Here is a 17,547-nt window from a genome sequence, read left to right as displayed (position 1 = left end):
GGATATGGTTAATTACATAATTAGTGAATTGGAACATAATGCTGAGGAATTCACCCAAAGTACAGTATTAAAAGATAAAGAAATAAAATAATATATTTTAAAATCCAATTCAAGGAAAAGGAAACAGAGGACAGATTAAGCAACTCCATAATAGGAGTTCCAGCAGGGAAAAATGAAGGGATAGGCAGAGAAATACTATTTGAAGAGAAGTGACTGAGAATTTTGTAAAATCAAAGAAAGTTCCCACATCAGAAGAGTGTTAGATGTTCTGAGCAGTGTAAATAAAGACAAATCCACATATAAATACATCATAGTAAAACTTCAGACTGTGAAAAATGAAGAGATATTATTAAAAGCTACCAGAAAGAGGAGGTACGTAAGCCACAAAAGAATGACAGTAGACGGACAATAGATTTCCCACTGACAACAGTAGAGACCAGAAGGCAGTTGTCTTCAGGCTATATGGTTTTGTTTTTGTGTGTTTTTTTTTAAATTTTCATTTTATTTCTTTTGAGAGAGAGAGGAAAAAAAAAAAACGAGTGGGGGAGGGGCAGAGAGAGAAGGAGAAAGAGAGGATCCCAAGCAGGCTCTGCACTGTTAGCACAGAGCCCTACACGGAGCTTGATCCCACCAACTGTGAGATCATGACCTGAGCTGAAATCAATTAGTGGGATGCTTTACCGACTGAGCCACCCAGGCGCCCCTCACACACAAAAAAATTTTAAAGAGCCAACAATTACTGTGTGCTTGCTACATGCCAGTCACTGTTTTAAGAACTATGATGAGGTGCTAATATTAGCCTCAACTTGTTTACAGATGAGATAACTGAGGTGTTATGAGATTAAGGAAATTGCGCAGGGTCACACAGAGATGACTGAAGAATCAGGAGTAGGTCCCCGGTGGTCTGTCATGCTCCTAACAACCACACCGAAGCTGGAGCAAACTCACCTCCAGACTGATTAAAAAATAGAGTCACACTGCTTGCAAGTGACACCTAAAACTTGACTGCACACAAAGCTTGAAAACTAGAGGTATTGAAATATATATAACTGGGAATCATAATATAAGGCAAAACTGAACCAAAGTCAAAAAGTGTCAGAAGAGCTAATTTTGAACACCCCATCATAATAAAAGGAACAATCCATTATGAAGATATAACAATTGCCAATTTGTAGGTCTGTGACCGCATAACTTTGAAAATACATAAAGCAAAAACTGACCGAGTTATAAGGAGAATTCTTTTTGACATTTTAAACATAGTTTTATAAGAAATGATTAAACATTAGGATATAAAAGATGTGAAGAACAAGCCAGCTTTATCTAAGATATATGTAGTATTCCACTACAGTATTTTCATTCTATTTCATTATTAATGTCTAATAACAACGAAACAGATTAATAAAGCCACAGAAATAGAATGCTCTAGACTAGGGGTTGATCATGTATGGCTCAGAGACTAAAGTGGCCCACTGCCTGTTTTCTATGGTTTGCGAGCTAAGAATGGTTTCCCCATCTTTAACTTGGTTGGGAAAAAAAAAAAAGTTTAGTATTTTGTGACCCATGAAATTCAAGAAATTCAAATCTCTGTATTTAAAAATAAAGTTTTATTCGCACATGGGCACACCTGTTCCTGAATTGTCTGTGGCTGCTTTCTCACCACAATAGCAGAGTTGAGTGGTTGTGACAGAGTCCATATGTCTGTAAAACTTAAAATATCCTCTCCCTGGCCCTTTACAGAAGTTTGCTGACCTCAGCTATAAGAAGCTGGGAAAATAAATTCACTAGAGTGGCAGCTATGGATCTGGATAAATCCTAAGGAGTAACTGGAAGGGAAAATGCAAGCTATAGAATACGTGCAGTATAAGAAATTTTGTAAAGTTTTAAAACAAAATGATACCACATAGTCTTTGTGGTTACTAACATTTGTAGAATTTAAAAACATGTATAGGAATGACAAATATCAAGTTCTGCATAGCAGAACTGAGAAGGACAGAATAGAATTAAGGAGGGTACTGGCTATTTCAACTGTATCAGTATTGCTTTATTGCTGAAAATAAAGCCTAAAGTATAAATAGCAACTTGTTCGGTAGAGCTCGGTAGTACGAACCGCATCTTCCTTATGTTTATAATTTCATATTTTAAAAGTCCATTTAATAGAGCATATGGGAAGTGAGGAAGTAGAAAAGGAAATTGTAGACCACTCTTTCAGGCAACATTGTAAGAAAGGATGAATGAAGCATGGATTGATAAGAAGTCACTATTGAGGTATCAAAGTCTTGCTGTAAAGGAGTTTGTTGATGACAAACTCTTAAGCCTTATTGTTTACAGTTGAAAGAACTAATGACTTCATCAACAGTACCTGTGTGTAACTTGTCAATGATTGTGAATGATTACATCCGTGAGTAATCATTTTTCTTCTGGGCTTTCTAACCAAATGGGTTTTTTGTTTTTTTTTTAAGATAGCTTGCCATCACCTGTCTATCCAACATATAAAATGTCTACTCCTTGGGGCACCTGGGTGGCTCAGTCAGTTAAATGTCCAACTTCGGCTCCACCCACATCGGGCTCTGTGCTGACAGCTCAGAGCCTGGAGCCTGCTTCAGATTCTGTGTCTCCCTCTCCCCCACTTTCTCCCTCTCTCTCTTTCAAAAACAAATTAAAGCATAAATTAAAAAAAAAAAAAAAAAGAAATATAACCTCTACACTTTCTTCTATTTAAGTGAAGACTGACAGAAAGAAAGAGCCTGTGGCACACCAAGCTTCCTTGGATCATAAGAGCCGCTGAAGGCTAGTGGGTTTCACAGTCTGAAAACCAGCAAACTGGTGTCCCAGCACCACAGGCTGCAGCTGTATTTGTGCAGATTGTGCTCTCATACGGGAACCCCAGGCAGGGACTGCTTCCTTAAGCCCTATGGTCCTGACCTAAGACACAGGAGGGAGAGGAAGGTCAATCAGTCTGGAGGAAGAGCTGGCTTTTCATAATGCACCCATCATGTCCTGAATTATCATGGTGGCCCTGATGTCACCATACCACAGCCATTAGAGTTTAGTGAAATTGATTCCAGGACCACTACTCCCCACCCACCAAATACACAGGGCTTTTCTCGGTTTTTCTCGGAACCCAGAACTACCCCCACAGTAGGCTCAGCAACATTCTCTCATCACACCTTAGTAGCTTTTGTGAGTCTGCCTCTAAAACCTTTGCTCTAACATAATGGGAGTGTGTGCAATAGAAAAAATTTTTGATTTGGAGTCAGCAAATTTTGGATTTGGAGTCACCAAATCCCTCTTTGTTGCCTACCACCCAGCCAACTTTGAACAAATTTCTCAACATGACTTTTAGATTCTTATCCTATAAAATGGTAATGATTACAGTACTGACTACTTCACAGATGGTAATTGAATCAAAATGAGATAAAATGAAAACCATGTTATAAATCGTAAACTTTATATAAATATAAGGTGTCATGAATCTGCCACTGAAAAGCACCCTCACACACACACACCACCACCCAGCAAAACTGACTTTTCCTGAGAATGGAGTCATAAAACATAGGCACTAATGGAAATACCTTAAATATTGAAGAATTCCATTCAAAACGCTCACCTACAAGAAAAATCTATAGTAATTAGTGTTTATATGGTGCATTATAATGTGTTTTATAGCACACATTATCTCTTTGATTCTCCAATTGTTCTGTGAGATGGGCATTATTATTGCCATTTTGCAAATGTGGAAACTGAGCCACAGAGCAATAAAATGGCTTGTCCAAGGTCGCACAGCCAGTAAATGGTAAAACCGCAGCTTAGTCTGAGCCTTCCAAAGTCTCCTAGCTCTTTCAACTACACCACACTCTTTCAAAGTATTGAGTAGTCTGTCACGGCATAGCAAGAATTTTCTAGAACACATAGGGCCAATTAACTCAGATGGTAAAGATGGGAGAAGTAGGAAACTACTTTCTTAAACTGAGTTTTATGCTTCTATTTCTGGAACAGTTCTGATCCTCCACACCCTGCAGTTGTCAAGATGAGGGAGTTTCTTGTTTTAACTTTAAAGGTCTATACTCCTGCATAAATAAAGAGAGCCTTCAATAGCTAACATCTCAGGGACTATCAAAAGAAAGCTAAGGGCTTGCTTTCTCTGTCAGAAATATTATACATTATTAAACTGTAGAACACTCATTATGACCAACAGTTTTATGAAAAAATACCAATACCCCAAATCTATCATTCTTTAAAACTGCTGCTTATGAAAACAAAAATACCAGATACATTTGAATTTTGAATCACACAAGATGGGGTCTGTGATACTCATTAGAGTCATTGATTATTACATTTGAACCCAAGACATAGTAGGTACAGATTGCTGATCCTGTCTCGAATTCACACAACAATCAATACAAAGACTGAATAATGCTAACATTTAGATTTATCTTGGATTGGGAAGGTTTCTGTTTGTGATTTTAGAACAATGTGTTGGCATGAGAGCAAAACACCACTCTTATATTCCCTTGGGCTAAAGAATTTTCAGTAGCTGGTGTTTCTGGTCTGACTTCCCACTATCAGCTTTTATGTCTCTAGATTACAATTTGTCCTCACAAGTGAAGCAGTATTTGATCGGTGGCAAGGGACGTGCCTACAAGACAGTTCTGCTTGTGATTGTTTTCCTCTTCAGTTCAGCAAAGAGCAACAGCAGGGGAGTGCAGAAGTAGCACTCTTGTCTCAAAGCAAAAAGGAACTTGCGGAAACAAAAGGACGGAGATTGATACACCTGTAAGATAAAAGCCAACGAAAAGAAATTGAAGATCACATCCTTCATCTCTCAAGCACAATGTCTCGCCCTGCACACAGAAGACCAGAATACCATAAAATAGTAAGATCTTTTTATAAACATATTCTCAAAGAGGCTTTTCTTCTACTTCGAAGAAAATATTTTCTTCAGTGATTTCTGATTTATTTTAAAAAGTGACACTATAAACAGACTTTTTTCAGTGGGAGCAAGGGAGTGTTTAGTGGGTTGGATCATAAATGATACCTCTGGGAATAGTACAGTGATCAGTGATCTCTAACACTTTATAACAGAATCGATTCTTTATGCATATTTTAGGGTTTTCCTTTCTGACTAATTAGATCTATAAAGTGCCAAATGTATCTTCTGTCTCTGACGGAAAAAAGATTAAGCAATTCTTTGTATTTCATACTTAGAATTCTTTGTATTTCATACTTCATGAACTGGCAAGTGAAATGTATATAAAATAGTTGATTGCGTGTTAAATTAACAGGAATAGATCAGCAAGAAACTCAGTATTAAAAGATTATTGCTTTTGGAAATATATTTCCTTGTTTTAAATGTAAGTATCTATCATTATAATTTTGTATGTGCTACTGTCCTTTCTGTATATTCCAAGCTCAGAGTTATTTTTAAAACTTATTTACAGATTATATTTGGAAAAATATTCCTCTTTAATCCTCTATTAGGCATTTAGAAGTTACAGAAGTGAAAATTTATCATTACACTTAAAGCCCTTTTAATTATTTCAGGAAACTGATGAGCATTGGATAAAATTGAGGAATCTCAGTTATGGGTACTTGGAGTTGTATGATTAACTGGCACACCCCAGTTGGGAATGCCTGCAGGTGCCCCCTTTGGCATTCTGGGATCCTGACTGATTTTTATGTGGGGCTCTGAAATACGAAAAGATATTGTAGATTTCACATTGCACCTAAATCCCTTCATTTATATATCAGCTAAAACACACTTTTATCCTGACATTTCCAAAACCTCAAATAACTAATGGTGTTCTATTTTTCGTATGTGAAAATGACTGTCTTTATTGTTTTATAAACTGTGAAGATAAATTTTACGTTGACCTTTTCTGTGATCAGTAGTATGGATTTGAGACCCTCCCGGACATATAGTTCAAGGTTCAGCCTTTTACTAGGAAGCGGGATGGAGAAAACTGGCCCTCATGGGTATTGAACTTGAAACCCAGCTGCAAGTACAGTGTAGTTAGTACTCACCCATCAGAGTAAGAGAGAAAGAGAAAGAAGAAAATGCCATGATTTCAGGTTGGCCATAATTATAAATGAGCACAATGCTATGGCTCTGGCATGTAAATAGGGTATAATTTTATTTCCTTTTATCTCTTTTTCAAATTCTTCTGTTTTATTGCTGGTGGCAACAAATACATTATCAGTCTTTCTGTCTCTCTTGCCTTCACTGGTGCCCATTTTTATGCTGTGGTATTACCACATAGCAGTAATTGATCTTCTGTGGTGGCTGCTTACATTAGGAAGATATTTCATGTATAATTTACAGACATTTCTTAGAGTGGATGATTAGGTTTTTAAAATTAAATAAGAACAGAACAAAAATTGAATATTTGTGACCCTTCAGTGATTTTGTTTAACAATATTTTTGTTAGAATCACTTGCTTTACATTTCTTGTTTTCTACTGGAAATATTAATGTACTTATTATTTTATTATACCTGACTCATATATATATTAGTCCTTGATGTAATGTTGATTAATATATCTAACATATATTCTACAGACACTTAGGACATTTTAACTTATGTTTTCAATACGGACACAATTTTTCACTACAACTATTTAGATTCTATCCATTTACAACTTATTTAGTTATAACAAATATTCATTCTGATTAAAGAAACATTTCTTGTGATATAAACCCACATATAAGGAAGGAGATTCTGGTGGTATTGGGCAAATTTTGTAAGTATTTGGATCAAAATTATATCATGTTTTACAGAAGCTACTTTGCTGAATAAACAATTTTATTGATTTGTTGAGCCATTTCTGCCTGTGCCTTAAAAAAAAAAATGAATGTATCTTATCTGATCTTATCTTACCCTCCACGTTAGGCTACCCAAGATACCTAGGTCTAGAGGTAAAGACGCCTCTTCTAACCTGGAATTCACATTTAGCTTTTCGTGATAATACCAGATTATGCACAAAATAAGATTATTTCCAACAGTGATTCTCCCCCCTACCTCTCTCTCTCACCCACTTCTACTTCAAATAAGTCTCTTGTGCACCTGAGAAATCATCACTACGTCCAAGTGGAGCCTGTAGTCTCGGGCTCCTCCCTGGCTCCCAGTTGATGGCTGGTTGGGCAAGTCATTCCCTCCTCTGTAGGACTGAGAGCTTTGGAATTGATTATCTCTAATACCTCCATCCTTTACTTAGTATTCAAGAGCAGAAGCAAAACCGAGAGACTTCTTTAAATGGATTGACCGAGATTTGTGTGCTCTGTTTCCCCTATTTTCTACCTGCCTATACTAAACCAAACCTAAATTATTCTTAGTTGTCATTCTCATATTTACTTCACTCTGAAAATAGGACATATTTTGGAGTTCTATTAGGAAAGTACAAATTCTCCTTTTTTCACTGTGTAAAGAAAATAACATCTCACAAATTTGCTGCTCTAGTTGGGTTCCTGCTGATGGTCTCCTTGGCAGATCTGGAACCCATTAGGGATTGTGCAGATTCATGAGAAGACTCACCCAATTAATTATTCCTTCCAACTGAAACATGGTCGACAATACCAAAGCCCATTCTAGAACAACAGAAATTTATATTAGCAATTATTTTTTTTAAAAACTTCCTCCATGAAAACACATTGCAAGTTATATAATGTAAGCAATAGATGCATGTTTTTCCTGTTCAGAAATTTATTTTATTTTATAGCTCTTTTTCTCATCAATGTATCCAAATATAGATACAACTCACCCTCAAGAGCCAAAATGGTTGCAATAATTAGTAGGAGGGTAGAAAAAAATGAACAGATGATCTCAAAGACTGCTTCCATTGGAAAATTTTGTTAAAAAAAGTGGAGTAGCATGTCGTCCCTAGCTTTGCCTATAAAGTAAAACTCATTCTCTTTTCTCTAGAACAAAGATCTCTTTGTCCTCACCTATGGAGCTCTGGTTGCCCAACTCTGTAAAGATTATGAAAAAGATGAAGATGTGAATAAATATTTAGATAAAATGTAAGTGGAAGTCTTGTATTCTCATAGAATGTGCACTTTTTTCTTAACATCCTCTGCCTTTTGTCCACCTGTAAAGACTTTGCTTGCTTCACTTTCCCAGCTCTTATATTTCAACAAATCACATTTTAAAGCTGAACATAATTTCTGACAACTGCCATTTGGGTTGTCATAAAGCATAATGTAACAGGAAGGAAACTTTTTTCTATGAAAGTCAAGCATGGAACATTTTCTTTTTAATTAGAAATCATTTCTTTGCTAGTCACGTATAAGCAAGTGTATGGTAAAACTAAGATTGTTCTTTCAACAATGTGATGGGTCATCAAATTTGATTCTTTCCAGAAGTCTTTTGCTCTAATAAAACTCCTTCTAACATATAAATATATGCTTATATAAGTATAGACCATGTATGGAAGGATATGCAAAAAATTAATAATGGTGATTGCCTGAGAGAACTTGGAGACAGGGATTATGGGTAGAAGAGAGGTTTATTTTTTCCTATGTAGTGTTTTCATTGTTTGAATGCTTTTACCATTGTTATGCTTTACTTAAAAATATATTAAAGGGAGAAACCCACTTCTTCCTTTTAAAATAAAGTCCATTCTCCTTGTCTTCATTAATGGAGATTCCTTCTGTACAAATTCAGCCTTTAATTTTCTCAGAATAATTATATGACCATCAGATTATTGCTCAATAATAAAATATCTTTCAACCTTTTTGGAACCTCTTAATTATGGATCCTGAAAAGGACTCTAACTGGGCAGTGACTGGAAAACCTGTCCTAAATAGAAGATTTAGTTAGAAAGGTTGAAAGGGAAATCCAGCCTAGTTGAGCATTTTAGGGCTTCTAAAAAGGGCTCGTTGTGTTTTGAGGTGGAAAACAAAAAAGACAACATAAAGGAAAGCTTGAAAGGCTTTTTTTTTTTTTTTTTTTGGAACCATGGTTTCCCTCCTTTCTATGCTTATTCTTTTTCTATTGGAAAGCTCTTTTTTATTTTTTTGTGTTTATTTTGGTTCACATAACTTATTTTTCATTTCTTTTTAATTAATCAGGAGTACTTCCCAAGATAGTGTCTGGAATAGCGGGAGTTGCTTAACCTATTTACATTTAAGTCATACTTCAACACGTGATACGGTATTTCTGGAGTACACATCATTTTATGTAGCTTATGTTAAATTTACATTGTTTTGTGAAACAGATATAGAAAATGAAGAAACTCATTTGTCTGACTAAAAAAAAAATACCTTGATTAGCACTTGGTTGCACAGTTTAACAAATATGAAATATGAATGAAATATTGAAGAATAAATTCTGAAAGTCTGTGGAAAGGCATTGCCTTAAGTAAAGCAATAATTCACATTTGGATTTCTTTAATAGCTTCTGCTGAAAACATCTGACATTTTTAACTCAATATATGAACTATCTACAGAAACATACACTTTGATCAAAGCAAGATGTGTGTGTGTGTGTGTGTGTGTGTGTGTGTGTAGTGTGTATGTATTTGTGTGTGTTATATGTGTATGTGTGTAGTTTGTATCTATGTGTGTGGTATGGATATATGTGCATGTGTATAGTGTGTATATATGTGTGTAATATATATATACATATGTGTGTGTGTGTGTGTGTGTGTGTACACTTACTGTGCTGACTGTAACATTTTGGCCTTCTATCACCCCTCACTGTCCAAGGCTGTGGATATGCATAGAGATTAGAAAACGCTGGAAACATCTTTTTATATACAGTACAACCATTTCTGTAAAGTATATATTCTGTTCTTCAAAAGTTTTTTTTAATGCGAACTTTCTAGCTAGAATCACAAAACAGTTTTCTCAGAAGGCAAGTAAGCCAAATTGAATATTTCTATCTACTGAGAAATACAGAGTGTCTCATAGACTTAGTGAATTAGTAAGCACTCTGACATTAAATCTGTCTCCCCCAACCACCCAGTTACCGATTATCCCCCACCAACTTTTAGGCCCTATGGAACAGACATTCCCTTTACACACCATGCTGTCTTTATCTTGGTGGGCCTTCTATTGTTGTGTTCAAATCATTTCACTTGTCTACGTACATGTAGTTGTGAAATTAAAAGACCAATTTTGTGCCTATTGGTTAGCAAAAGCAGCCTATTCCTTCTTATTTCCACCAGTAAGGTCATATTTCCTCAGCTAGATAGAAAGTTCTCAGGTCTATCTTGTCGAAGGTGTCTGCTCAGCTACATACTTAGCTATAGTATGACATCTCAATAAGATGCCTTCAAAACTGTACTTGAGATGCTACCCAATCTATTCATGGTAGGGTAGAGCTAACAGATAATATGAATACTTTCTCCCAAGTCCCATAGGTTCAGTTTCCCTAGAATGAAAAATGAATTTTCTGAACATCACTTTATTTTCTTTTTGCCAAACTTCAGAGTTCTAACTGCAGAAACCTATGCTGGCAACAAAAATTGATTTTACTTTTCCCTTCTTCCTCTCCTTCCAGAGCCCATCCTGGATATGCCTGTTCCCTTACCATGATAACTATGCTAGGAGAAGAATGAACATCTAAGTACCATACCTGTAGCAGACAACAAGTTAGCTAGATCCTCGTTGGTTCCATCACCAGCTAGTGATGAGAAAGTTGCCAGTAAGAAACACTAGGCTACAAACACCAACTTCCCTTAACTTTAATCTACACTGTCAAATTTGGGCCAGACATACCTCTTCAGTCTTCTCTGTTTATAGGAAACTAGTTAATATTTCCCAGAGAAGTGCTTTGTGTTTCTGTGGTCTGTAAGACAAATAAAGAGCCTACTGTGAAATAGCCATTAGACTTGTCAAGTTTGCTTTACTTTGTTATCCATTTATGCAAGTGCTAAACCGATGACTCCATTCTCAAACATAGATAGAATTCACTACTTAAATATCATTTTCAGACCACACTCTTTCCTTGACCACAGGGGATATGGCATTGGAACACGGCTGGTGGAAGATTTTTTGGCTCGATCTTGTGTAAGAAGATGCCACAGTTACTCAGAAATTACAGACATAATTGCCCAGGTAAATGCATTTTTTGCCCTTTCATATGTTTTGAGAAGCTTTGATTTGTCCTCAGTTCTGTGGTTTTCTTCCCTGATTAGATAGGTTCTATCTGTATTCATCACTAGGTGCTAAGAGATTCTGATCGAAAAGAATTTTATTTTGGCACAGGGATAAAGCTATTGTGAACAGAGATAAATGCTTTTAGGCATTTAAGCATCTATAGATTTTTCTGAACACGTGGTGTGTGTGGAGTGTATGTCCCACACTGGGAAAAATGTTTTGAGAGGTAAACAAAAGGGAATGTAATAAGGCAACCTCATAATATGCATGCCCCAAATCAATTCCTTTGTATAATCGTTTTAGTGCATGGAGGAAGTGGTCTTTGGCTGTCTTATAGAATATTGTTGCAGCCATTTTATTTCCAAAGCAATGTTTTCCCAAGAGAAAAATAAAATTTCTAAGAACCTTTGCAGACCTGATACATGAGAGACAACTTGGAATCACCCAAGACTAGCTCAAATCTCTTAGATATAAGACGATATGGGAAATGCATCCTTAGCCAGAATCCCTTTAATCTGGAAGCCTATGGCTATTAACCTAGGGTTGTTCATTTGTGGGATACATGGAAAGAATACATGGGTATCAGATATTTGTAAGGTTCACCTCTGGGGTCTTACAACAGACCTGTGAATTCAGCCTCGTTCTCTTCTCTCCCAATCCTTAATATTATTGTACATTGTCATACTGACTCTTCATGTGAGTGGCAATAATAGTTTTACATAGTGCTTTGTAATTCTAAATGCAGTTTTACGTATTTTTTTTGTCTTTCACACTTACATTATCCCTATGAAGTAAGCAGAGTGGGAGTTATTCCCATTTTCCAGATAAGAAAACTGAGTTCCAGAAAGAATATGACAAAAATTGAAGATTAGTATATATTTTAAAAATGTAGGCATTCAAAAAACACAATCCAAATAAAAGATTTTTCCCACTTCTTGTTATAATTACTCTCATTATTTCATGGCTAGTGATCATGTGGTTGAAACTGAAACCCAGGTCTTCCAGTCTCAGTGTGGTGAGTTTATCACACAACTAAACAGTTCAAAAAATTCCCTTTCCATGTTTGCAGAATATAACTAAAGTGATAAAGCAGTAGTTTGAAAAATAAAATAACTTTTCACTAGGGCAAATGTATGGGCAATACTACAAAAATACTAGATGTTTTAATGAAAAATATTTGCACTATATAAATGTAGATGGTTGTGTTCTATTTCTGTAAGAATGCCATTGGAATTTTGATGAGGATTGTATTGCAAGAACAGATCACTTTGGATAGTATGGACATTTTAACAATATTAAATCTTTCAATCTATGAACATGGGCTGTCATTCCATTTGTTTGTGTTTTGTTTGATTTCTTTCATCAATGCAAGTCTTTCACCTCCTTCAGTTCATTCCTGGGTATTTTATCCTTTTTTGCTGCAATTGTAAATGGGATTGTTTTTTTAATTTCTTTTCTGGATAGTTCATTGTCAGTATACAGAAACTAATTTTATGTTGGTTTTGTATTCTGCAACTTTGCTGAAATCATTTCTTAATTCTAACAGCTTTTTTGGTGGAATATTTAGGGGTTTCTTGCATTTAAGATTGTATGATCTGTGAAAAGAGATAATTTTACTTTTTTTCTTTCCAATTTGTATGCCTTCTATTTCTTTTTCTAGCCTAACTACTCTGGCTAGGACTTCCAGCACTAAGTTGAGTAGAAATGGTGAGAGGAGGCATCCTTATCTTGTTCCTGATCTTAGAGGAAAAGCTTCCCGTTTTCTACCATTGAGTATGGCAATGGGGAAAAATTGTCTTCAATAAATGGTGCTGGGAAAACTGGCTATCCACATGCAAAAGAATGGAATTAGACCCTTATACCATACATAAAAATGAACTGAAATGGATTAAAATGTAAACATAAAACCCAAAACTGTAAAACTCCTAGAACAAAATAGGGGGAAAGTTTAGTGACATTAGTCTTGGCATAATTTTATGGATATGACATCAAAAAGCACAGGCAACAAAAACAAAATAAGGAAGTGAGACTACATCAAACTGAAAAGCTTCTGCACAGCAAATGATCAACAGAGTGAAAAGGCAACCATGGAATAAAAGAAAATATTTGCAAACCAAATATCTAATAAGGGGTTAATGCCCAAAATATGTAAGGAACTCCTGTAACTCTAGTTTAAAAAACTAGTAACTGAGTTAAGAAATAAGCGAGGAACTTGACTAGATATTTCTCCAAAAAAAAGACATTCAAATGGCCAGCAGGTATACGTAAAAATGCTCAGAGTCACTTACCATCAGGGAAATGCAAATCAAAACCACACTATCACCTCACCTCACCTCACCTCAGGTATATATTTGCATTTATATTTATATTTATATTTATATTTATATTTATATTTATATTTATATTTATATTTATATTTATATTTATATGCAACAAGTTTTGGGGAAGATGTGAAGATATTGGAACCCTCCACACCATTAGTGGGAATTCAAAATGGTGTAGCCACTGTGGAAAACAGTTTGAAAGTTCCTCAAAAATTAAAAACAGAATTGCCGGGGCACCTGGGTGGCTCAGTTGGTTGAGCAGCTGACTTCGGCTCAGGTCATGATCTCTCGGTCCGTGAGTTCGAGCCCCGCGTCGGGCTCTGTGCTGACAGCTCAGAGCCTGGAGCCTGTTTCAGGTTCTGTGTCTCCTTCTCTCTGACCCTTCCCTGTTCATGCTCTGTCTCTCCCTGTCTCAAAAATAAATAAAACTTTAAAAAAAAAAAATAGAATTGCCATAAGGCCTGCCAGTCCCACTTCTGGGAACTTGTCCCCCCAAAAATTGAAACCAGGATCTTGAAGAGATTTTAGCACCCTTATATTCATTGCATCGGTATTCACAATAGCCAAGATGTGGAAAAAAACCTAAAAGGCAATTGACAGATGACTAGATTTAAAAAAATGTGGTATATACATACAATGGCATACTATCCAGTCTTTAAGACAAAAAAAGAGAGAGAGATTCTGCAAGTGAAACAACATGGTCGAAGCCAGACACCGAAAGACAAGCACTGCCTGATTCCACTTAGGTGAAGTATCTAAAATATTCACATTCATAGAATCAAAGAGGGGAATGATGGTTGCCAGGGGCTGGAGGAGGAGGAAATGGGGAGTTACTAACTAATGGGCTCAAAGTGTCAGTCAAGCAGGATGAATGAGCTCTAGAGATCTGTGGTACAACATTTTACCCATAGTCAACAATAATATACGGTACACTTATAAATGTATTAAGAGGGTAGATCTCATGTTAAGTGTTCTGATTTCAATTTTTAAAAAGCTTAGAAGAAAGAGATCTGTTTGATATAAAACTAAGAACATATACAACATCCACTTTTCAAATATGTTTCCTGTAAACTTTTTGTATGTTTCTGATGTCCTGTAAATTCTTATCTGCTCTCCATCCTCAACAAACTGGGAAAAAATCCACTCCACTCCTATGCAAGATTCCTTCTTAACAATGAAGACAATATTTCATCACCCTTACCCTTCTCTGGTGCAGAGGGGTTGTCTCCTGGCCTTTGCAGTTTCCTTCGAGGGCCCAATTTTCTCTCTCTTCATCATTTTCACTTCTACAGCAAAATGTTCTCTTACATGTGGGAATGATGTCACCCAATTCACAAGCTTTTTAACACAGAGGAAGGGGCAGAACTTAGTTACATACTTGCCCACTGATGCTTTGCTTATAATTAGCAGCTTTCATTAAAAGGTCTGGCCTTCAGCAGCATTATCTCATTAATCCTTGTAAACTCTCCCGAGGGGAGGCAGGTGTCAAATGTTACAGAGTAGTTTTAGAGAGGAGTGGAGCAAGGGCAGAAGCAATTTACCAGTCTTATGGCCAGGGAGCATTGCAGGGTCAGGATTGGAACCTAAACCCTGTGATTTTTGTTTGCCTGTAAGCTCAGACAGACCATGCCTTTATCCAGAACACCATCCTCATCCTCGCGCGGACTCAGCGTCTGAACAATTAGCTTTAGGCCCAAAGTGCGCCATCTAGTGGTCTGAAAAGAAATCCCATGGCAGGCCAAATCATTGCTCGAAAAAGTCTGTAATCAGGCCTTACATTTTACATAAAAAAGAGATGCCAGGCTAATTCTAAAGTCACATTCCTGCAACATCAAAATGCATCCATTTTTAAAATATGATTTTATCATATACAAGTTACTTTTGTGGTGATTGCCTCAGCACTTCACACCTCAATTAAGACATATAATTTATAAAAATTGCCAGCAGCGTTGCAACATGATATTGCAAAACTTTAATGATACAGTGTCTTTCTTTAGAAAAGCTCAAAGTAGTTGCCACTTATTATTTCTTCCCCTTACAAGAGTCCTGTGAAGTAAAAACGGTATCTATCATTAGCCACATTTGACTGATGACATAATTCAGATTTAGGATGATGTCGTCGCCAGTTACATAGTCATAAAAGCCAGCTTACAATTTAATTTTTCTGAAAAAGAGGGAGAGAGAGAGAGAGAGAGGGAAGCAAACCATAAGAGACTCTTAAAGACAGAGAACAAACTGAGGATAGCTGGAGGGGAGGTGGGTTGGAGGCTGGGCCAGATGAGTGAAGAGTGAAGATTAAGAAGATTAAGGAAAGCGCTTGTGATGAGCACTGGGTGTTGTATGTAAGTGATGAGTCACTGAATTCTACTCCTGAAACCTATGCTGCACTGTATGTTAACTAACTAGAATTTAAACAAAAATTTGAAAAGAAACAAAGAATTTTTCTGATCTTATTCTAGTGCTTTTCCCAAAAATTGTTTCTTTAAAATGTACTTTTGAAGATTTTCTCCTGTTATGACGGCTGTTCTGAGAAAACTGAAAATGTGGAAATTGCAGTAGAGTTAACATGGCCGATTTTAGTTGTAGTGATGAAACATTGGAGCGTTTAAGTGTAATCTAACAGGCATAAATCTCTCAGTTTATTATGAAAGCAAGGCAAAAATACAGTTGTACCTTACTCTGGTCTAAGGTCTAAAACACATTTCCTTAGTTATGCAAAAATATATTTCATGGTTTCCAAATACATTCATGACAAATGTTTTATTATTAAGAGAAGTGAATTAGAGATTAATTTAATCCTTTACTTTTTTAATGTTTATTTATTTACTTTTGACAGAAAGAGAGAGAGAGAAACACAGAATCTGAAGCAGGCTCCAGGCTCCAGGCTCTGAGCTGTCAGCACAGAGCCCAACACAGGGCTAGAACCCACAAACCATAAGACCATGACCTGAGCCAGACTCAGACGCTTAACTGACTGAGCCACCTGGATGCCCCAAAACTTAATCCTTTAAAGTTAAGATGATCATAAAGTTTACACTTGGCAAGAGATATTATAACGTTCCCTTTGAAAAGTCACTTAAACACAAGAAGCTCTAATCCATCATCAGATGTAGAGCGATAGTCTAACCATACCCAGTGCAGTCGAGATTAAAAGATAAGGATCCACATCCTACTCAGCCACATTCCCAGTGTGTGACCCTTAGCAAGTCATGTTGCCGGTCTGAACCTCAGCTTCCATATTTATCAGGTGGGACCTCTTTCAGCTGTAGTTTTTCAGATTTTCAGGCTTTGCTTTCCCTCACCAAAATCTGGATGTGGAACTATAATCATAAATAGCTGAGTGTGATGGGTGTAGCTTCCAAAGCCTCCCTCAGAACATCCATACCGTCTAGTTATTGATGGTGTTTACAACTGCTTGGCTTAGCACAAACTCTGCCCATCAAAGCTGGGAAAGCTTTTTACTGTTAGGTCAGTGTCATCATGATGTCATTACAAAGGGTAGAAGGAATTGATAATTTTTCAGGATAAACATCACATCAGGGGTGTTGTCACAGTAAGATGAAATTTTTAGAGAAAAAAATATAATATATAAAAAATATAAAAAGACTTGTAAAACTTGAAATTCCAATCCTTAGGTCAAAAAATTGAACCCTGATATATTGTCCTTGGAAATTCTGAAAAGTGAAAATGAGATCTTTTACTTTTAATACTATAAATTGATATTTACCTTAATTAAATAATGTGTGCAATGATTTTTTTTGGTGAGTGATAGAAAATCAATGAAATAATTGAAAGGAAGCATTCATAGGAGGCAATATAAGTAAGAATGCCTAAAGCAGGGAGGGAAATCTAAATGGTGAATGTTGTAAGCACAAACTCTAAGGCAAAAGGCTTAGGAATATAACCCAGAGGAACTTGAATGGCAGAAGGATTTTTTTTAACTGGACGATCATTTTATTTAAAGAAATTGGTTCATTTAAGATTAGAGTTGAGGCTATACAGAAAGGTTTTGGTAAATCGTACTGGCCTTCTTTCTTTTATCTTGCTTCTTATCTGAAGGCACAAAACCACCAAGGCTGCATCTATGCAAGTAATTCAAATATTTTGAAGCATAAAGCTCCCGAGTCAG

General features: G+C 36.3%; 1 protein-coding gene across 1 annotated transcript in view; it reads left to right on the top strand.

Annotated features, from left to right (window-relative positions):
• The first annotated feature begins 4,831 nt into the window (after nucleotides 1-4,831).
• The window catches only part of TRAPPC3L (trafficking protein particle complex subunit 3L), a 39,604-nt gene continuing 26,888 nt past the window's right edge, over nucleotides 4,832-17,547 (top strand). The window contains exons 1-3 of the mRNA XM_007078701.1: nucleotides 4,832-4,873; nucleotides 7,916-8,013; nucleotides 10,953-11,052. Coding sequence (XP_007078763.1) covers nucleotides 4,832-4,873; nucleotides 7,916-8,013; nucleotides 10,953-11,052 — 240 coding nt within the window. The remainder of the gene's footprint in view (nucleotides 4,874-7,915; nucleotides 8,014-10,952; nucleotides 11,053-17,547) is intronic.

The sequence above is a fragment of the Panthera tigris genome, chromosome B2 (genome assembly GCF_018350195.1).
Source record: "Panthera tigris isolate Pti1 chromosome B2, P.tigris_Pti1_mat1.1, whole genome shotgun sequence".
Taxonomy (NCBI): Eukaryota; Metazoa; Chordata; class Mammalia; order Carnivora; family Felidae; genus Panthera; species Panthera tigris.
The sequence above is the reverse complement of the archived record's forward strand: the minus strand, read 5'-3'. Positions and strand labels throughout refer to the sequence as shown.